This window comes from Astyanax mexicanus, chromosome 5 (genome assembly GCF_023375975.1).
Source record: "Astyanax mexicanus isolate ESR-SI-001 chromosome 5, AstMex3_surface, whole genome shotgun sequence".
Classification (NCBI taxonomy): Eukaryota; Metazoa; Chordata; class Actinopteri; order Characiformes; family Acestrorhamphidae; genus Astyanax; species Astyanax mexicanus.
The window spans coordinates 57,960,001-57,982,500 of record NC_064412.1 but is presented as its reverse complement, the minus strand read 5'-3'; the positions used below and the strand labels follow the sequence as shown (position 1 = coordinate 57,982,500).

General features: G+C 41.2%; 1 protein-coding gene across 12 annotated transcripts in view; it reads left to right on the top strand.

The window, feature by feature from the left end:
* Positions 1-22,500, top strand: part of ptprt (protein tyrosine phosphatase receptor type T) — a 248,900-nt gene that overhangs the window by 74,311 nt on the left and 152,089 nt on the right. For 8 of the 12 annotated variants that reach the window (XM_049479917.1, XM_049479923.1, XM_049479919.1 and 5 more), the window contains exons 4-7: positions 1,025-1,106; positions 2,614-2,729; positions 2,991-3,168; positions 20,329-20,622. In XM_049479917.1, coding sequence (XP_049335874.1) covers positions 1,025-1,106; positions 2,614-2,729; positions 2,991-3,168; positions 20,329-20,622 — 670 coding nt within the window. The remainder of the gene's footprint in view (positions 1-1,024; positions 1,107-2,613; positions 2,730-2,990; positions 3,169-20,328; positions 20,623-22,500) is intronic. The other 4 variants (XM_049479925.1, XM_049479924.1, XM_049479922.1 and 1 more) reach the window with 1 other exon arrangement.

Below are 22,500 nucleotides of genomic sequence, written 5' to 3'. Positions count from 1 at the left end.
GCGCGGCGTTTCATTACAATCAGATTTAACTCTGATTAAAATATTGTCTGCTGAAAATGCAGCGTAAAGTAGAGCTGACTGATTTCACCAGAGACCACATCATGCAGATAAACCTTCTACACAATCACAGTGGATTTTACTATGTGTGTTTTTTAAAAATCACAGTTTTAAATCACAGTTTATAAGTTATGACCTCTTATTTCAATAAACCAATTGCACTGGACCAAAACACTCCTTGCATGGAATTGTGTTGTACAGATATGCACAGTACAGATGCAGAGTGCTCTGTATGTTATTTCAGTGGTGAAATCAGCCTCATAAAAAGATTGTAGACCCACTAATTAAACCTCATAAATCCCTGAGAGTCTTCTGGATCCTACAGTGGGAATCATGGCTCTACAGACTCTCTATACACACTTTATTTATAAATGTATAAATGTGATGAGTTAGATAGATGTGTTGTCTATAGCCTGACCTGTGCGAGCGCCCTATGCAGCTGCTCACGTTTATATATTTCTGGTTTCCTCTGTCGCTCTGCAGTTTAAACAAGAAGGTAGGAAGGTGTGGGCGAGAACATGACACTCGGTTGACCAATCACAGCTGCTGTTGTCGGTGTCATGTGATGCATAGTTACATTTATTTTTACAGATGGTGCGCATCAGACTATAGGGTTTCAGAATATCTGCAGGAAACATTTTCTCAAAACATCAGGATTACATTTAGTGTTATCAGTGACTGTGAATCACCTCTGACTACATAAAACCCCAACAACCTTCTGGAAAACCATACCAACCACCTAACAATTACAGTATATAACATAAACCTGGAATATTCTAGGACGTTTACAGGCAGACACTTGTTGTTACATGTAAAACTTTTTTTTGTAGTAATTAAGGCAATTACTGCAGATATGTTTGCTTTAGATTGAACCAACTTTTTTTCTTTTTTTTTACAACCCTCTCTCTCTCTCTCTCTCTCTCATCCCTCTCTCTCTCTCTCATCCCTCTCTCTCTCTCTCCTGTAGGTCATATTTGAGGCAGTGTCTGTACAAGGACATACTGGCTTTATCTCAGTGGACGAGATTCACGTTTTGGCTCACCCCTGCCGTAAGCACACACACACACACACACACACACACACACACACACACACACACACACACACACACACAAACACACTCTCAGAGCGTCTGCTCATTCTCCCACTCCTGGCTACACTGCAGGAGCTCAGTCTGTCGCCTGTTCGGAAAAGCACTCCATGCGGACGAACAAAGCGACAGTAAACTTATGTGTGAGTGTGTGTGTGTGTGTGTGTGTGTGTGTGTGTGAGAGTGTGTGTGTGTGTGTGAGAGAGAGAGAGCGAGAGAGAGAGAGAGCAGAGCTTATCCTCACATTTCTTTCTTTATTTACTAAAGAGATGAAACCGATTGCGGGACTCTAAAAGTGTTTTTCCTCCACATTAATCTCCTGATCTAAACCTGATGATCTGAGATGGTGATTTGAGGTGATTTAATTGGGATGAGCTGGAGCTTCACAGCGTGAAGGAAAAGCAGCAGCTATTGTTCAGCACCTCCAGAAACTCCTTCCTTCAAGACGCTGAGAAAACTATTCCAGGAGACTCTCCCTCATGAAGACACTGAGATTAAGTAGTAACCAGATTCTGCTTTATTACTGAAAAATATCAGCATGTGTTGCTGTAGAGCTTTAATACAGACGTTAATATTAAATTTACCATGAAAAATAAACTTTTCACTGGTTTTCTCTGAGAGAGCTCTGAAGAGCACACTGAAAAGACCTATAGAAATAAAGGTGTAGATATAGATGAGTCTGGGAGGGGATTTATAAATATCTCAGAACAATAAGAAATCATCTATATGATATCAGTTATTTGATTCATTTTCTGAATAAAGTTGTTCCCAAAGTTCTGCTCTTTATCTCTTTTTCTCTGGAAAACTTTAGTCTTTTCCTTTTATCAGATGATTCTTTTGGCAGCCAGTACTTCCTGCTCGCAAACTTTCCATAAATATGAGATTTATTTGCTGTGTTTCTGATGGTGGTGCTGCAGTAAGAGCTACCTGTGATGATCAGACTGCAGGAATAAACACTACTGATTATACTTTGACTTTAATGCCCCATAAAACTGTGATAGTTAAAGAACTATATGCACTCATTCACTTTACCAGCTTTACGCTTTTATACCTCAATATTTGCACTGATATTTATTAGGGTTCTGTTTATGCTGGTACTGTCATTTCCTCTTTATCCCCCTTCATCACTATTACACTGTTGTCTTTGTCTCACATACAGTATGTCTATATCTGTGATTTGTTGTATTGTACATTTTTAGTCTCTCATTCTTTTATGTTTGTGTTTTTTATTTTCTGTATTTGCTGTAACTTTGGGAAGGAAAATAAATATATATTTCAGTCCTCTGTATGTCCTGTACATATACAGTATTGACAATAAAAATACTTGACTTAATCATACTTCTTTATACATCTTCTGCTCTGATCTAGACCACTGTCTGGCTAGACATCATTACATCAGTAATCCAGTGTAATGTGTGTGCTAGTTTTGTTTATCATGTGTGTGTGTGTGTGTGTGTGTGTGACAGGAAAGACGCCCCATTTCCTTCGGCTGCAGAATGTGGAGGTGAATGTGGGGCAGAATGCAACTTTCCAGTGCATCGCTGGGGGCAAGTGGTCACAAGAAGATAAACTGTGGCTTCAGGTGAGTAAACACACACACACACACACACACACACTCTCTCACACACACACACACACAGACACAGACACATACACATACTGGCTCTGCTCTTGGCCTTCTTCGTGATAGACAAATAGATTACAGAGCTGTGTATTCTGTAAGCTCAGGCCTGATCTGTTTACATAGACTAAAATCTGTGTGTGTGTGTGTGTGTGTGTGTGATTGTGTGTGTGTGTGTGTGTGGTTATTATTTGTGTGTGTGTGTGTGTGTGTGTTACTCAGCAGCAGTGGAATGGTAAGGACACTTCTCTGATGGTCACTCGCTCAGTGAACCAGCGCCGGTTCTCCGCTATCGTCCGGGTGGCCGACACCTCGCAGCGAGGAACCAGCCGCTACCGCTGTGTCATCCGCTCTGATGGAGGATCAGGAGTTTCCAACTACGCTGAACTCAGCGTTAAAGGTACAACACAATTTTAAGGTGCAAAAGCACTCGTCTATACAGGTAATCAAATTGGGGACTGCATTTTAGTCCCCAATTGCGAATCCGTCCCCAATTTGCTGGTATGTACTCTGAAATCTGTCCCCGAAAGCGTCCTAAGTCAACACACACAATCACACATTCATTCACACACACAGAACACATCTGTGTGACATCTCTTTCTTTACCCAGTGCAGACATCAACCGGATTAGCATTTAGTGTTCTCCTCCAAGCGTGTTGAGCTCCAGTGTTAAGATTAAGTGGGACTGTGTTCTATTCTTCACTCTCTGTGACTGATCACATCGTTTGAGAGGAATTTTATTTAATATAAACATTATAATGAATCCAGTCAAAATAGTTAAACTAGTCTTGTTTTTCTGCAGATTATGATTTCTGTATTTTTATGTTAAATCGCAATTAAACTGTGTTGTTTGTTGTGTCAGAAACTGACAGCACACTTGTTGATGTTGTCAGATCTTTATGCTGTCTAGATATCAAGTATATTCTAATAAAGCCTTAAACCCTGCACACACACATATGTACACATATATATACACACACAAATATACACACACACACACACACACACACACACACTCAGACATGTCTATTCTCAAGATTCAGTACAAAACTGCTAACAGCCACCAAACTGGTAGCAGCAGGATTCCTCCAGAATCATTACCCACAAACGGTTCATTATTTCAGCTAGCATCGCTAACAACCGCTGCCAGGCTCTCGTCCTGCTCTTCCTCCACGTCTCTTTTCTCTCGCTCTCGGCCGAGCTCATTTCTTCTGCGGTTTTATATCAGGAAACAGACTGATGGTATTGTTTAGGAAGGGGAGGGAAGCAGAAGGACAGAAAGAGCTGTCGTTCCTCCCCGCTAAGCCCTGTAGCCGCTTGTTAGCGTGTGGTTGGTCTGCCTGACTGGAGCTAAATGCTAACCGCTGTTTGGCTTTGGCTGTGCCCAGCTTGCTTTAGCTTAGCCAAATAAAACCTTTAGCGCTGCTATTTACCCCTGTTAAACTGGGTCTGAAGAGCTCACTCCCGCGGTGTTTGGAGAGAGAGATCGAGGGAGATCATGAAAACCCAAGAACAAACAGCAGAGCGAAGGAGAGAGAGAGAATCTCAGGACTGAGTGAACCGGCATTAATCAGGAATAAAGGACGATAGAGAGGGAAGAGGGTACCTGGCTCGGCCGGGTTTTATAGGTGGGTTGTTGATTGTAGTTGTGTGATGGTTTATAGCACTCGTGAGCCTCTGTCTCAGTTCTGAATGATATTATTTGGGACAGAAAGCGTTCTGAAGTACCTCAGCAGTGCTAATGATTTGCTAGCGGCGTGTGATTGCAGTGCTGATGGAAGTGTTGAGAGGATACTAGAGGTGCTAGAGGATGGCTAACACTTGTTACACATGACAACAGATTCAGAGGTTGTCCACTCCTCTTAACACTAAATATGTGGACCTTTAAAGTGGAGGTTTGTATTAAATAATAATACTCTGTGTTTAGAATATTTGCATATACTTATTTTTAAACATATCACTAGATTTACAACATCTAAGAACGTCTCTGGATCTATATATATATATATATATATATATGATGTTAAAACTATGGGCCCTATTTTAGTTATCTATTGCTATTTTAACGGTGCAGCTACCTGGACGTGTTCAACAAACTCTTCTCAGCAGAGGAAACTGAGCTGCTGGTTGACGCTGTGAAGGAGCTCCAGCAGCTCATTTACGGGAACAGCAATGTTATTTTATTTACTATTCTGTTTATTGTTGATGTAAAAGTTGGGTTTGTGCTGCTGTGTGTTCATGTGTGTGTGTAATAAGTGGGGGTGTACGCTCGGCACGGCACAGCGCCTGTGTTACCGAGATAGCGATGAACGTCTGACTGTTGGCGTCTGTCTAGGTTGTATTCAGTCAGTGGAGCTCCTGTGTTTTCTGTTACCAAGATAAACAAGATAAAACTCCAGAAATGTACCTGAACACACCTCATTTCCAGAACACCACGCCCATCAGTGTAGACATAGACTGTACGATTGTAATAAATCTGTATCAGTGTGTACGTCACCAGTAGTTTCACTGTAATTACATGGATCATTAACATGTGACTATTAGATATTAGTTATTAGATACACTTATTATTATTATTATTTCATCACAATACAATCAAATATAGTGATCAGTCAGATTGTCCTCTCGTTGTTGTATTTCTTCTTTAGATTCTTTAGTTCTTTGTTTCTGTTGCCGTATATAAACCCGTAAAGGAATTTTTCACTCTAATCCTTGCTGTAAAGTGATGAATACATTTGAATGACATTAAATCAGTAAAACAGACAGAAAGGAAAAGGTTTAAAATTTGGCCCGGTTTCTAATCTGGACCAGTTTTTATATGGAGACACAAACTGAGTAACCTTGATTCGTCCTGCTCCTGCCTTGAACCTGGACGTGGCCTTCATCCAGAGACCTTCAGACCTGCAGAATCTGGCCGGGTTCAGCTCCTCTGAGCTGCATGAGGTCCAGAATCAGCAGGTTTCTGGCTGAGAGAACAGATCAAGTGAAGCCGTCTGGGGTTTAGGACACAGTGCCATCATTCCGGCCCGTCTGCGGGATGCTCTCATCTTATTATTTTATATTCACAGAATAATAAAAATGTACTGTTTTAGTGCTCAACATGCAGTGTCCTGTATTACAGACAAAAATCACATCATAATAAAAAATGATATTCAAAATCCATCATTAACTAAGAGAGGATGAGATGTTTTGTTTCATCATTGCTTTAGAAATTCTGACATTTTTACATTTGCATGCTCATATAAACAGTCTATCCAACAATTTATCAAATGGCTACATAACAGTTAGCATTAAAATCTAATCTAATATAATGTTTTCTTGGATTAAGTTAAATAATAATTAAAATAAACTCTTTGTGCAATAATTTTGTGTTCCACACAAACATATGTAACTAAACAAACAAACAAACAAACAAATAATACTGCAAAATTACTGCAAAAAATGAAAAGTTGTTGCGGTCATAATACAGCCGATGGTCAGAACCAGTAAAAGAATAAAAGTCCGAACGTGATTTTCTCAGATGCATTCTGGGAATTGTAGTTCTTAAAAGGAGAATGTCCATTGATGGTAAAGGATTAGGTTTGGGGCTAAAGTCTCAGTATGAGGCATAACATTCAATATTATATTAAGATTCTTCGCAGACAATCCACAAAATTAAACCTAAATCAGCAGAAGAAAATATTCACGAACAAATTGTGACTTAATTTTTGATGTTTTGACTTTTTTCCATAATATGAATCTTACAATTGTGTTTGTATTTATATTGTATCAACATGTCAGAATGAATGGAACTGAAAATGGAAATGCTTCAAAATGACTGAATGAATTTAAGTTAACAATACTTGATAATATTTGTTCCATTGAAAGTTAATAAAATACAATTGTTTATTAATTATTGTGAAATTATTAATGAAAGAAAATATAAAGATACCCAAACAGTAAGAACAAAACATATGATTTTAATATGATTTTAATCAATAAATAAAAGTTTTAGAAGATAAAAAGGTGAACTTATCACACTGTCATGGAGCTGAGCTGCTGAAGGCGTGGTTCAGGGGGTGGAGCTGAGCTGCTGAAGGCGTGGTTCAGGGGGTGGAGCTGAGCTGCTGAAGGCGTGGTTCAGGGGGTGGAGCTGAGCTGCTGAAGGCGTGGTTCAGGGGGTGGAGCTGAGCTGCTGAAGGCGTGGTTCAGGGGGTGGAGCTGAGCTGCTGAAGGCGTGGTTCAGGGGGTGGAGCTGAGCTGTGAGGTGAGGGATGCTGATGGTTGGTTTGGTAGAATCACAGTTAATCCTGAAGCTCACAGTGCGGTAGTGTTCTCGTGTTTACAGAGCCGTGAGTTCACTGTTTGCTCCGAGGCGAACGCCAGCGTTCACCACCATCTGGCATTACCCAGCATGCTCCTGGGGATTGGGTTCGGGGGGGGGCAGTGCGTGGAGTTCTGGGTGTCTGTTGGCTTGATGTATCTCAGGTGTTCAGAGGCTGAAAAGCATCAAAACATGCAAGACACCATGGGAATTTAGGGTAGGAGAGTGTGTGAGTGTGTGTGTGTGTGTGTGTGTGATGTACAGCAGGATTGCTCTGGGAAATGAACAGAGGGCTGTGCAGTATGAGCTGCAGGAATAGAGATGCTGAGTGAAATATGGATTCATTATTGGCGGCTCCTTCTGGAGATCTGGATCCAATCTGATCAGAAAGCTGAGTGTTTATCAGAGAGCCAATCTCACACTGACGTTTATTAAAGAGAAGCTTCTGCATGTTGTTTAGAGGTTTACACTCCAACATGTTTTAGTGTTAGAGTGTTTATATACCTGAAAGTCAGAGTAAAATAAGAGAGCACTTAAAAATGATGAGTTTCTTTAATTTGACCAAATTAAAAACCTCTGGAATATAATCAAGAGGAAGATGGATGATCACAAACCATCAAACCACCAAACTGAACTGCTTGAATTTTTACACCAGGAGTAAAGCAGCATAAAGTTATCCAAAAGCAGTGTGTAAGACTGGTGGAGGAGAACATGATGCCAAGATGCATGAAAAAAAAACTGTGATTAAAAACCAACCAGGATTATTCCACCAAATATTGATTATTTCTGAACTCTAAAACTTTATGAATATGAACTTTTTTTCTTTGCTTTATTTGAGGTCAGAAACTGAAGTGGTCTCTTTATTTTTTCTGGAGCTGTATATTAATGCTATAACCTGGGTGAGCTGATAAGTTATAATATAACATAATATAACATAAATAGAATCAACACCCAAAATAAGTAACCTCTGGTGTTTAAGATGTTGAACTTCACACATAATCCGCATAAAAATCACCCCCAAAAAATACTTGTTAATGTGAGAACAAATTTACATAGTGCTTTAGTCAAATAAGGGTTTGAGAAGAACTCTTTAATTAACAATCAATCTTAGGTACTCTTATTAAAAAGTCCTTAATGTTACGAAGCTTTTGGGAAACGCACTCCTGAAACACAATAATCTCAATAAAACAGGTGCTCAGAGATCACTCAGGACCTAGAGAAGCTAATCTACTACCTCTCAGCTCCTTCCTGCATGGTTTAGTTTATACTAAAACCCGACAGAAAGAGAGAGGGATGGAGTAGAGTGATGATATGAAGCGAGTAGAGGAGGAGTAGAGTGATGATATGAAGCGAGTAGAGGAGGAGTAGAGTGATGATATGAAGCGAGTAGAGGAGGAGTAGAGTGATGATATGAAGCGAGTAGAGGAGGAGTAGAGTGATGATATGAAGCGAGTAGAGGAGTAGTAGAGTGATGATATGAAGCGAGTAGAGGAGGAGTAGAGTGATGATATGAAGCGAGTAGAGGAGGAGTAGAGTGATGATATGAAGCGAGTAGAGGAGGAGTAGAGTGATGATATGAAGCGAGTAGAGGAGGAGTAGAGTGATGATATGAAGCGAGTAGAGGAGTAGTAGAGTGATGATATGAAGCGAGTAGAGGAGGAGTAGAGTGATGATATGAAGCGACTAGAGGAGTAGTAGAGTGATGATATGAAGCGAGTAGAGGAGGAGTAGAGTGATGATATGAAGCGACTAGAGGAGTAGTAGAGTGATGATATGAAGCGAGTAGAGGAGGAGTAGAGTGATGATATGAAGCGACTAGAGGAGTAGTAGAGTGATGATATGAAGCGAGTAGAGGAGTAGTAGAGTGATGATATGAAGCGAGTAGAGGAGGAGTAGAGTGATGATATGAAGCAAGTAGAGGAGTAGTAGAGTGATGATATGAAGCGAGTAGAGGAGGAGTAGAGTGATGATATGAAGCGAGTAGAGGAGGAGTAGAGTGATGATATGAAGCGAGTAGAGGAGGAGTAGAGTGATGATATGAAGCGAGTAGAGGAGGAGTAGAGTGATGATATGAAGCGAGTAGAGGAGGAGTAGAGTGATGATATGAAGCGAGTAGAGGAGGAGTAGAGTGATGATATGAAGCGAGTAGAGGAGGAGTAGAGTGATGATATGAAGCGAGTAGAGGAGGAGTAGAGTAAATTCTCGGTGCAGCAGGAGGCTGAAGTGTAAGTACTGCACGCTGCTTTCTCAAACCCCCATAAAGGCGTCCAGGCGGTGAATATACGAGTGTGTTTGGGGCGGATGGAGAAAAGTGGGGAATTATTCGTACTGGGAGAGATTAAAATGAGTTTTATAAATGGGGAGCCGAGCGCCGAGCACAGGAGGTCATTAATAACCTCCATCTGATGGGGGAGATGTAGAGGGTAAGAGAGAGCGAGGCGAATTTCACACTGACTGTATGTAGAAGACTCTTATTTATTCTCAGGGTTCTGGTTCTCTCTGAGTTGGGTGCAGTTGCAGTGTAGTATGGGAGTGTTTACACTGTTTATATTTGTGTTAATTTGCATTTTCAGAGAATGGATAGAACTCAGATTTCACCTAACAGTGTAAAGAGTCCCAGGATGAACCGTTATTGGATTGTGATAGAAAAAGCTATGGTTAAGTTATGGCAAAAGGCTTGGCCAGATATAGTCCTTATGAGTGGGCTAAAGTCCAAGAGGGTCCAGAGAACCCTTCAGAGATATAATATGGTGTCGCTCCAAAGATGAGCCCATAGATTCTTCAAGATTTGCTCCAATAACTGTGCCAGCAAATCCTCCAAACCACAATGTAAAGTATGCGTCATTAGCCAGCCCAGATATCCTTCAAAGCACAATGTAAAGCTACTTTAGAAACCAGCTCAGAGATCCTCCAAGCACCAATGTAGAGATGCTCCATCAGACAGTCCATAGATCCCTTAAACCACAACACAGATATATTCCAGTGACTGCCCCCCCCCCCCCATGCTCCTACCAATCACTGTATACAATCGATTTGCTCCACGAGCCGTCACTGAGATCCATCAAGCTGCAATATAGAGATGGTACAGCCGCTGGTCCAAACCAACCTCTAAACCACAATGTAGAATATTACAGAATATTACAGAAACAAAAATCATCTATAAAGCAGCAAATATACTCACTCTGGATCACACTCAATCACTCCTAACTCATGCAAACATGTAAGATGTGAGATTAAAACACTTTTTATAGACAGTTTCTAAACAGAACCCATTAAAATCCATTTCCAGATATGATTCAGATGTGTAACACATGCTGAGGTGTAAACAGGCTCTGCTGGTGTGAATCACAATGTGTCTGAAATTGGTGTTTAATTGATGTTTAGTTACCAGAGCCGTAGCCAATCAAGCAATCTGAACCACCTGCTAACAGATCTGTACGTGGTGCAGCGTTTAAAGAGCGCAGAGACGGAGAGAGAGAGAGAGAGAGAGAGAGAAAGAGAGAGATACAGCAGATCAGAACGAGAGAGAGAGAGAGAGAGAGAGATACTGCAGATCAGAACGAGAGAGAGAGAGAGAGAGAAAGAGAGAGACAGAGAGAGAGATCTCAAGGCCTTCAGAGTCACACTGTGAACAATAGAGAAAGTCTGTGAATAGAAATATGTTATCATATGTTATCAAAGGAAATCATAGGTATTAAAATAAGATTATATAAGATTATTCTGCTTGTGGTGTAGTAACACTTCAGGAAAAAACTTTCTACTAGATTGCATTTAGTGACAAGAATCAGAATTTAGTGGGTTCAGGATGTTGTATTTTCACCACCCCAACTCATCCCCAACTCATCCCCAACTCATCCCTAACTCCCCAACTCATCCCTAACTCCCCAACTCATCCCCAACTCATCCCCAACTCATCCCTAACTCCCCAACTCATCCCCAACTCCCCAACTCATCCTCAACTTCCCAACTCATCCCTAACTCCCCAACTCATCCCCAACTCATCCCCAACTCATCCCCAACTCCCCAACTCATCCCCAACTCATCCCTAACTCCCCAACTCATCCCCAACTCCCCAACTCATCCCCAGTTATTCCCAAATGTACTGGATGGAAACACTGGATGTACCATCATCCGAAAGAACACTGTTCTGCTGCTTCACTGCTTCCAGTGTTTCTGTGGTATCCAGTATTCAGTGTCTGTATTTCACTGGTATGTAAGTTGCTGTGGTATTCAGGATTTCTGTAGTATCCAGGGTTTCTGTGGTTTCTGTTGGCAGTAAATGCAGGGTTTTGCTCTGTGTTTTACTCTTCTGTGTTGTTTTGCTGTATTCTTTAAATACCTGATAATAAAATGATATAGTGAGTTATTTACCTGTAAGTTCTGCATTTATACATGATTACAAACATTCTAACTGGGTCTGTACTGGATTAGCATTGGAATATCTGGAAATGTTAGTAGTTATAGATTGGTTTTTAGGTTGTTCTTTAAAATCAGATAAGTGCAACTATTGAATCTTTTTATCGCTTTTATATACTTAGAATAGATTTACGGTCTTATTTAATGCACACAGTACAGTAGTACAGTATCACCTCTTTCTCTCTGTCTTTGGTCCAGTTCTGTAGTTTTTCTACACCATCATGTAGTTTTCCATCTCTTCTCCTCCCACACACTCATCTCTGCTGCATCCCAGCCGTCCTCTTTATCTCTAATTCCTTCTCTTTAGTGTCAGACCTCTCCCAGCCTTCACATGTAATATATGCTAATCTGCATTAAAGCCGTACTCAGTCTGACAGGACCAGCGTTCCTCACACTTCCTCACACTTTCACCCCCAATCACTTCCAACAAAAATGAAATAATGACACGGTATTGTGTCATTCATCCACATTAACATGAGATGAGCCAAGAGACCGTTTTCACAAAATCCCTCGTAGCCACGGAAACCAGAGAACAGAGGAGAAGTTCCCTCTGAAAACTTTCTGGAAGAATCTGCTCTGGAAATATTACACCCAGATCAAGGTACATCACGGTGCTCACTGCTATCTTACACCCCTGCCCCAACAGTCTATTTTTACCCACTGGTATTCTGGAAATGATGTGTGTTCAGGTTCATTTCTGGAGTTTTGCTTGTTTATCTTGGTAACAGAAAACACAGGAGCTCCACTGACTGAATTAAATCCTGATAACAGTCGTCAGTCAGATGTCCATACCTACAGCATCTTAGCTACACAGGTGCTTGTTCGTTCATGCATTGAAATGCTTGTAGTGAAGCTTGAGTAATCACTCTACAGCAGGACAGGACTAATATATTATGTACAGAACAAATATATATGCCAAAGTTGATCCTGTGTGAAAAATACAGAAATGTGAATAAAAAGTGAATGCAATGATTTTAAAATCACATAAAGCCACATTTTACCATTAAGAAAACCCAAAATGACATTTTATCATTTCGTAAAACAAAATGTTGGTTGTAAAAAGAGTTAAAAAAAATAGTGACCTACCGTGCATTGTGCAGCTTGATTTAGGGCATGTCAGTGTGTCTTTGCTATCATAACGACGGGAAAAGTAGACCTGAGCATGTACTTTTTTTCTCTTAATCAATCATGGGTGTGTTTAATTTTGGGCGTAACAGGAAATAATAAACCAATCAGAGCCAGTGTGCTCTAAACTTTGACAGATTGCTATTTTAAGGTGACATTGTATTATTTTAAGGTGGTACTGTATTTTTGTACAGATCATTAACCCTTTTAAAGCCCTTTTTAACAGACCTACAGTAATTAAGACCAGAACATCTCCTCAGTATCTTATTTAGTTTTTTAGTTGTGTGTGTTGAGCTGGTGATGGTGATCTTTATTACAGGGTTTATATGCAGGTATGTCTGCAGGCTGTGCTGAAGGAGTGCTGATGTTTTTGTAGGAATTTATGAATCTGTTCTGTCAGGATGGTGTTGTGGATTTGAGTTGGGTTAGTTAACATGCAGCTCTGGCTCTCTCTGTACAGTGAACACTGGATCTTCTCCTCCACCGACAAGACAGGAACCCCCCAGGGTCCTCCACCGCGCTCCGCCGCCTCCCCACAGGCCTTCCTCCCCAGAATAATGGTGTGGTGGATGAGTGTGTGTGTGTGTATCAGTGTGTGTATATATATACGAGTGACCCCCTCCACCTTAAGATAGACTCTCCTCTCCGCTTCCCCTCATCGACATGCTGCTGGTCAATTCTCAGACCTTGATGTAAAAGTGAATTAAAGAGAATAATTTAGCAGAGGCATCATTAATGCATTCAGGTAGCACAGAGCCGGCCGCCGGTGAGAGAATGAGGTGCAGGGTGGAGGTCGTGACAGATCTCTGCCAAACTTCAGCAGTAATCTGGTGTGTCCGGCTGAAGGAGAGTCCAGGAGGAGTTCTCTGTTCACTGGGTTTAATTCACTCCTGCGTTTGGGAGGCGTGGATCCAGGATTCACGATGAAGCTCAGATCACACTGATCAGATTTACCTGATACTGCTGATATTCTCTCATCAGTTTCACTCGTAAAGACCTGCCTGGATCTAATTTTACTCAGGAAAAGCGATATTTACTGATTTAAAATCAGAGGCAAACAAAGGGGGCTACTTTTTACAGATTTATGTTCAGGTTTGATACACAAGAATGATTTGTCCACATATCACGTTGTGGCCATTTTAAGAATTTACCAACTCAAATTATTCCTGATTAGATTATATTTTATTTTATTTTACATTTTAAACATACAGTGGTGTTCATATTAACAAAGATATTTTTGTATATCAGACAAAGATAATCTGAGTAAATATAAAAATTTGCATTGAGGAATTGGGTTCCACTCTTCTGTGCCAATCTTATGGGACTTCCTGGATGCGTTGTTCATGCCCTTTTGGTGTAATTTCGGTAGGCTGGTCACTCCTGGGAAGGTTCACCAGTGGTCCATGATTTCAGCATGGGTAATGTTATCATAATATACTGTAACTCATTTAAAAGTATAGTGAGAGTATGGACAGAGAGTATGGACTCAATTAACAGAGCAGAAACTATACTATAGTGAACATATGGCTTTCCTCCGAGTGTTAGCGCTGTGATGCTACTCCGCAATGCTACAGCATCAGCAGCAGCTAAAAAGAGGCGGAGTCTGACTTGTATCGGAGGAGGCGTGTGCTAGTCTTTACCCTCCTGCTTTTGGGGCATCAGTTGTGAGTGGGTTGGGTAATTGGCTGTGTAAATCGGTAATGATATAATAGTGAACATTTGGGTTTCGTATCACAATCTAACTCATTTTAAAAAGAAAAAGAAAAGTAAAGAAAGTGTGCTTTAGTGAAAGTTTGAGTAGTGAAACTGTGGTGAAAAAAGGACAGAGCCGTGTCATCTGTACTAGTGGGAAATGGGAAATGGGTTTTTAGTTGAGGATTGGAGCTCTGTATGTAAATATGAGTGTGAGTATGTGTGTGTGTGTGTGTGTGTGTGCGTGTGTGTGTGTGTGTGTGTGTGAGCATCCTTCAGTGCAGAGATGGATTAGAGCGCACTAATACTAGAGCCAAGATAAGCGGCGGCTACGGAGTTAGCACTTCAAACACTGTCTGCCACTTTATTTATCTGTGTGTGTGTGTGTGTGTTGTGCGTCTTTGTGAGTGTGTGTGTAAGAGTGTGTGTGTGTGTGTGTAAATATTTATTTGCTCTCTTCCTGCCCTCCAGCAGCAGCCTTGGCAAAAGCCCTCGACTTCAAAATACCTCATATGTGTATTGAAATGAATATACTTTCAATCCCTTTCTTGTTCCACCATCGCATGGGAGTGTGTGTGTGTGTGTGTGAGAGTGTGAATAGTGTGTGTGTGTACAGTGTGTGAGAGTGTGTGAATAGTGTGTGTGTATAGTGTGTGTGTGTGTGTGTGTGTTGGGCCGTGTTGGGAGCAGAGAGAGTAGCAGTATGAATTTTATGTGCAGGTGTCCTCAGCATGCCGTCTTTGAACGACGCAGGGTTTGTGAATTTGCTCCAGCGTGAGAGAAAGAGAGAGAGAGACTGCACTCTTCCTGCTCTCTCTCTTCTCTCTCTCTCTCTCTATCTCACCCCTTCTCTCTCTCTCTTTCTCAGCCCCCTGAGCTTTCCTTGTTTTTTTGTCCAAACCTGAGAATACATCATCAGATAGAGGCGGTTTTGAAGTGTCTCCATTCTGTCACTTGTCCCCCTCTTCCCCTCTCTCTTGCTGTCTCCCTCGTTCTCTCTCTCTGTCTCTCTCATTTCTTTTCGGGGTGCAGTGCTGTGTTGGTGCACTCTTTTGATTAAAGCTTTCTTTGTTGGGATCCACTGGAAACCCGTCCAGCGCCTGCATTGCATCCCATCTAAAAGAGTGCATACGTTACTATACACACACACACACACACACACACACGCACACACTCACTAACACAGGGTCAGGGGGAAAGGAGAGAGAAAGATGGAGTGAGAGACATACACACACTATCAAATCTCCATTAAGAAAGTGTCCGGTGGCGAGCTGTGCGCGAGAGCAGAGGTGAAGGTAAGAGCAGCAGGTTATTATCCCGTTTGTCAGCTGAGAGATTGTCAGTGAGCTCGGGCGAGGTTTCATCTTCTGGACGAGGCGTCTGAGACGCTGCACCACCCGCGCACCATTTCCCACGAGCCGGAGGAGTCACGCTCGGGGCGGCTGCTGCCGGGTGATGTATGGGTGGAGTTTGTGTGGTTTTGATTGTGGTGAAGGACAGGATACACTAATCACTACGTCTCTGTACTGTTAGTGAAGATCAACAGATCAACAGACCAATAAAACTCTTCATTAAGCCTAAATTATGTGTAAAGTCAATAAAAACAAGAATATGATTTATATTTTAGATTCTTTAAAGTGTCTCCTCTTGTTTAGATGATCAGTTTTGAACATCTCTGCTGGATTTTCTCAGTCAGTTTTATGAGGTAGAATCTCCTGGAATTCAGGCTTTCAGTTAACAGCTGTGCTGAACTCATCAAGAGTTAATTACTTGAATTTCTTGTCTCTTAATGTAAAGTTTGAGATCATCAGTTAAAGTAAAGTAGTGAAGAGGTAGAGTTACAGGTATACAGTGAATAATTGAGTAATGTTCTAATTCAGATTATGAGAAGAAACAACTAAATAAAGTCAATCCGAAAAGACCATCAATAATTATTTATATCTATATTATAATGATAAAACTGGCTCTTATTAGGACCACCCCAGGAAAGCAAGAATAAGAGTTTCCTCTTTTGTAAAGTATAAGTTTTTATAACTTTTTGAGTTTAAATAAACTGTCACAGCGTCAACCAGCAGCTCAGTTTCCTCTGCTGAGAAGAGTTTGTTGAACACGTCCAGGTAGCTGCACCGTTACAATAGCAATCCGCCAAAGTCAGAGCTCACCTGGTCTAATCTTAAAGGGAATGATGAGCAAGATTGAGATATACTGATTATTTTATTTCATGTTATGCCCAAAATTAACTACACCTATGATTAATTAAAAGAGCAAGCGTATTAGTACATGCCTTTTGCTTTGCATTTTGAGTCACGCAAGGTATTTTTCCTATCGTTACGATAGCAAAGACACACTGAGATGCTCTAAATCAAGCTGCATGTTGCCTGGCTGATGGCTGATGGCTCACCTATAGATTGATGAAATAGAGTCCTGAATGGTTCACTGTTTGCTGGTTAGATTATTTGAGAAGGTTAAAGGTAGTAGGTTTATGTCAGAGCGCAGTTTTTAAACATGTGTATGTTTAAGTGTAAACTGGTTTGAAAGCTCAGTTTCTGTTTCCTGTCTGTTTCTGTAAATCCTGCTGTGTTACAGACTTTAAATCCGCAGGCTGTCGCTCAGCTTTTCCGTCTCCGTCTCCCTCAGAAAAGTATAGAAACTGCTTTCTGTAATTGTTGTTTCTCGGCCACAAATTCCCATTTTGCAGTGGGTGACCCCCCGGCCGCTCCCCCGCCGGCTCTGATCAGATAACACCAAATCCAGCTCAGTCTTAAAGCCTCCCCACAGAACACAGGTGATAAAGACTGAAATTACAGGCCTCAACACACACCAACACACACACTAACACACACACACACTCTAATACACACTAATACACATGCCTCAGTTCTAGCTGTGGTTTGTGATAGCGGTGTTGCTAACTGCTAACGTTCCGGAGTGTACAGTGTGTGGTATCAGCGAGGGGAATTGGGAATGAACTCCATTTAGCGGGACGCGGAGATAAGAGCTTCTGTCTCACTCCGGAGACGAGAGACAGACAGACAGACAGACAGAGAGAGAGAGAGAGAGAGAGAGAGAGAGAGAGAGAGAAAGAGAAAGAAATAGTGTTTTAGAGTTATAGTCTCACACAGCCGTATACAAACACACCAAGAGCAGGAAGCCACTTATGTCCACATGAAATGGGTTTTTCCTGGAGTGAAAGGAACCCCTGGAGAACAGGAAATGCTCCTTTTGTTGCTCTGGGGACCATGTGTGTGTGTGTGTGTGAGAGAGAGAGAGAATCAGTGTCTGGTGGTGATGTTGTTTGTGTGTGTGAGTGAATTCACTAGAGGCAGGTACGAGTCCTACTTTAGTGATCTATAGACGTGTCTTTGCTATTATAACGACGGGAAAAGTACATCTTTTGCAGCTCGAAACACAAAGCAAAAAGTTATGTTCTAATTCTCTTAATTAATCATGGGTGTGGTTAATAATAGTTTTTTGGCAAAACGTGAAATAATAAACCAAACAGAGCGTCTCAATCTTGCTCATCATTCTCTTTAAGAGTAGATCAGGTGAGCTCTGACTTTGATGGATTGCTATTTTAATGGCACAGCTACCTGGAAGTGTCCAACATCTGTTTTAAACTTACCACCACTGCTGTATATATTAAATGTGTTTGTGGGAGTAGAAGCTGCTGTTTCTTTTGATATGCTTTGTTTAACTATAATTATGTGATCACTTAGTCCTCTGTTATGGATATCTTAATTCAACCCATCAGAAACACGAAATTAAGTCATAATTTTCCACTTAATTCAATTAAACTAAATGTTCCTTCCATCAACTAGACTAATGTTCACATATACAGATTGGCAATGTCAATTAATATCAATTCCCCAATCCCTCCCCAGAAGCATCCTCAGAAACGCACCACCAATTAAAGCAGGATGGCTTTCGGAAAGCCAATCAATTATCAGGCCTCAAACCACCGAGCCAATCAGTAAAGTCCCATCGACTTCATCAGTCACTCAGCGAAACATTCGGCGAGATCCTCCTGCGACCTGAAACTCTTAATCAATATGTCGCCCTGAACGTTCAGCCAGTCAGAAATTAGGACCTTTTACATCCACAGTCCATCAGGAGCCATTAAACCATCACTGGATCAAAACCCGCTGACAGGAAGTGCTGCTAACACAAACTCAAATTACAGGAATACTAAATTACCTCCAGCAGAGGAACGCCGGCAATTCTTCATAACCACAATTTACTCATGACAGCTCACTTGATGAACAGCCCCGTGATGTCCATTTTCATCAAAAATATGACAAAAAGCAGCAGGGACTTTTCCTTTCACACTTTTCTCCTTTTTTTCCTTCATTTAAACTGAAGAATTAACACTTCAAAGTGATTTAAATACAAACATATGTGGAAATTAAAGAGTTTCTTGTAGCACTTGAAAGATTATGAATGTCGTATCTACTAGAGTTTATAAACACACTATAATACATTTATAAAGCATAATAAATATGATTATAAATAGTTATACAAATATTTGAGACATTATACCCATGTTTATCATCCACTAAAAAAATGTTATTGTTAAGCTCCACCCATTCATACAACCTAGAAAGACGCCAACAGTCAGACGTTCATCGCTATCTCGGTAACACAGGCGCTGTGCCGAGCCGAGCGTACACCCCCACTTATTACACACACATGAACACACAGCAGCACAAACCCAACTTTTACATCAACAATAAACAGAATAGTAAATAAAATAACATTGCTGTTCCCGTAAATGAGCTGCTGGAGCTCCTTCACAGCGTCAACCAGCAGCTCAGTTTCCTCTGCTGAGAAGAGTTTGTTGAACACGTCCAGGTAGCTGCACCGTTAAAATAGCAATCCACCAAAGTCAGAGCTCACCTGGTTCTACTCTTAAAGAGAATGATAAACATGATTGAGACACGATAATTGGTTTATTATTTCACGTTACGCCCAAAATTAACCACACCCATGCCTTTTGTGCATTTTGATCTGCATAAGGTGTACTTTTCCCTTCGTTATGATAGCAAAGACACACAATGACACAACCTAAATCAAGCTGCATGGTGCACGGCTGATGTCTTACCTATAGATCACTAAAATAAGGTCCAGTGTGTAATATTAAGGTCATTTACTAATGTCACATCCATCAGATGCACATCAGTAAGTAGATAAAGTAAATATAATGATAAGTCGTGTTAATGTTGATAAATTGTATAATAAATTAGGGCTCTGCTCGTACTTCTGGTGGTGCAGTCTGTACAGACTACTCGGTTTTGTCTTTCAGTTGACTTCTGGGAACAGTTGTGTTTGCGATGTTTTATTCATGTGGAGATGATGCGCATTACAGAGCTCTGAATGGAGGGAAGCTGGCGGAGCTGTTGTGCCGGGCGGTGCCGTGTGTAGGAGTGCGTGTGGCAGGTTGGCAGGTGGTGGTGAGAGCTGCTTGTGGAGAGAGTGCCGGGTGCAGCGGCAGCGGCGGTGGTGGTGGTGGTGGTTATCAGGCCGGGGGAGATGGGCTTTGGTAATCCTGCTTAGTTGATTATACGGCACACTAGAGGCAGCAGCCTCTCATTAGAGCGACTCTGGGCGGCTCGGCCACGGTCTGCAGCGTCCTTCAGGCTCCGCCACGCACCTCTAACCCCACATTACTGCCTGTCTGATAGAGAGAGAGAGAGAGAGAGAGAGAGAGAGAGAGAGAGAGAGAGAGAGAGAGAGAGAGAGAGAGAGAGAGAGAGAGAGAGGCTGCTGGAATAAATCTCGGAAGAGAAAAGGAAAAGAGAAACAGAACAGAAAGAACACGTAAGAAAACTGTGGCTTTGTTCAAATGATCTTTTAAAGCTCAAGATGCGAGATGATGTTCATTGCTATCTAACCCCCCACCTTCAGCCTGGTTTAAACAGCAGCAGATCTTCTGAATATATCTACACTGATGGGCGTGGTGTTTTACTCTAAACATTATTGACTGTAGACAATCTTAAATATTAAACTATTCTCTTTCTCTTTTCGTAGCCCCTCCCACTCCAATCGCCCCTCCTGAGCTGCTGGCAGTTGGTGCCACCTACCTGTGGATCAAGCCGAATGCTAACTCCATCATCGGTGATGGACCAATCATCCTCAAAGAGGTGGAGTATCGGACCACCACTGGAAACTGGGCGGAGACACACATTGTGGACGCGCCCACTTACAAACTGTGGCACCTGGATCCGGATGTGGAGTACGAGATTAAGGTTCTATTGACCCGACCGGGAGAGGGGGGCACCGGACCCCCAGGACCACCCCTCATCACCCGCACCAAGTGTGCTGGTATGTACATCCTTAAAAATAGAATGCCTACATTATTCAAACACTCATTCTGACAGACTGTAATACACTACAGGAAGCGTAGTGGGCGCTCTATAATGCTCTATAATGTTCATATGATCCATGTGCTCACTCTGACAGACTGTAATACACTACAGGACAGTATATGCTATATAATGCTCTATATGTATACAATTCACAGAGTAATTTGGCCAGATTGGATTACAGTACATGAAGTGCACTATAATGCTCTACTAAAGTTCATTCAATGCACTTTTTTTGCATAAGAATAAGCAGAGATTACCTTGTGAAAACCTTCAAAAATATTTAATACACTTCCATTGCACAATTAAAGAATGCTGACTAGTTAATGAACAAATAATAGTCAATTACTTTATTGATTATGGATGTAATCATTCATTTAACGCCTAGTTAATGATGTAAATCAGATGCAATAATAAAAAGACTGGTTTCCTCTTGGGGTTTAACATTAAAATGCAGGTTTTTTCAGTGTAAAACAGCAGAGTGGAGAGTAAAGGAGATTTTTAGGGCTTTTTAATAAGCTGAGTTTTGACAGGCGGTCAGTGAAATGCCTCCCCTGAATCTCGGCTCTCTTACATCTCTTCAATCGTGGCCCTGTGGGCTTTTGTGAAACTACAGCGAGAGGCTTTCCCTTCCATCCGTCTCTTTGTCCGTCGCTTTACGGCGTCCCTGGGCTTCACACTCACAGGCAATAAAAGCAGTTAGAGTGTTCGGGGGACGGGTGAAGGACGCGGCGCGGCGGGGACGGGGGGACTGCGGTGTTGAGGGAGGAACTGGAGGACGGAGAGCACCGGCTGGAACATCACAAAGAGAGAAAGTGAGGTGAACTCGACGAGCGTCTGAGCGGCTCTAACTGCACCTCTGTAGAGTCAAAGTCACAACCTGATAAACTTCTACTGCTTTACTTTAGTTCGAGTTGTTTTACAGCTAAATTTAATGTATCTTTCCCCTTTCCAGTGGACCACAAAGCCCATAATCCTGCAGTTTATCACTATACAATAAAAATCACCTACACTAAAAAGATGACATCATAACAAATAAAAAATTCAAAGATTTAAGGATATATAGAGAGACTTCATTATCATTCACATCACATGTGGTAAATGAAGGAATGAGGAATGAATTTGTATTCTAATGGTTCAGTTATGTACATCCAAAAGAGCAATTGTTAAAATAAGATAAAACAATAATAGAAGAAATAGATATCAAGCTAAATGCTAATTTCAAAATATAAAGAATAGTAGAGTAGAAAATTAGCGGCAACACACAGTAAATTCCAGAGTGTTTTGAAAACTTGATCTAATCTAAGTCTAATATTTCTAAATATGAGCTTCCTTTAACAGTGTTTAACTTATTTCCTTTCTTGAGTGGGAGTTGGGTTGAAATAAAGAAAATATGCTCATATGACAAAGATTATCTACATTTAATTGATACATTCGATTTAATTGATCAATTGGCCACGCCTACAGCAATTGTTTTTGGCCAGTGATGGTTTGGGGTTTAAGACTGTCTTTCTGAGGTGGTGAATTTTATAAAAAGAATTTGGGCAGTGTCAACTTGATACGTGGCTCATGGGCTCATTGAGGTGTTATTTGTACCTATGCAAGCTGTTGCTATGGTGTTGCTAAGCAGTTGCAATGTTTGAAGTTGCTATGGGGTTTCTTGAAAGCTGCTTTGAATTGTTTTTTCAAGATTTTATTCAATTATTTAATAAAGTTATTTTTCTGATACCATTTAAGCAGCTTTTAAGAAGTTGCATTGTTGGTCTAGTACCTTCCTTCGACTGTGCTCGCAAATGGGCTGGATGCAATCAGATCCTTACAGCAGATTTTCTTCAAA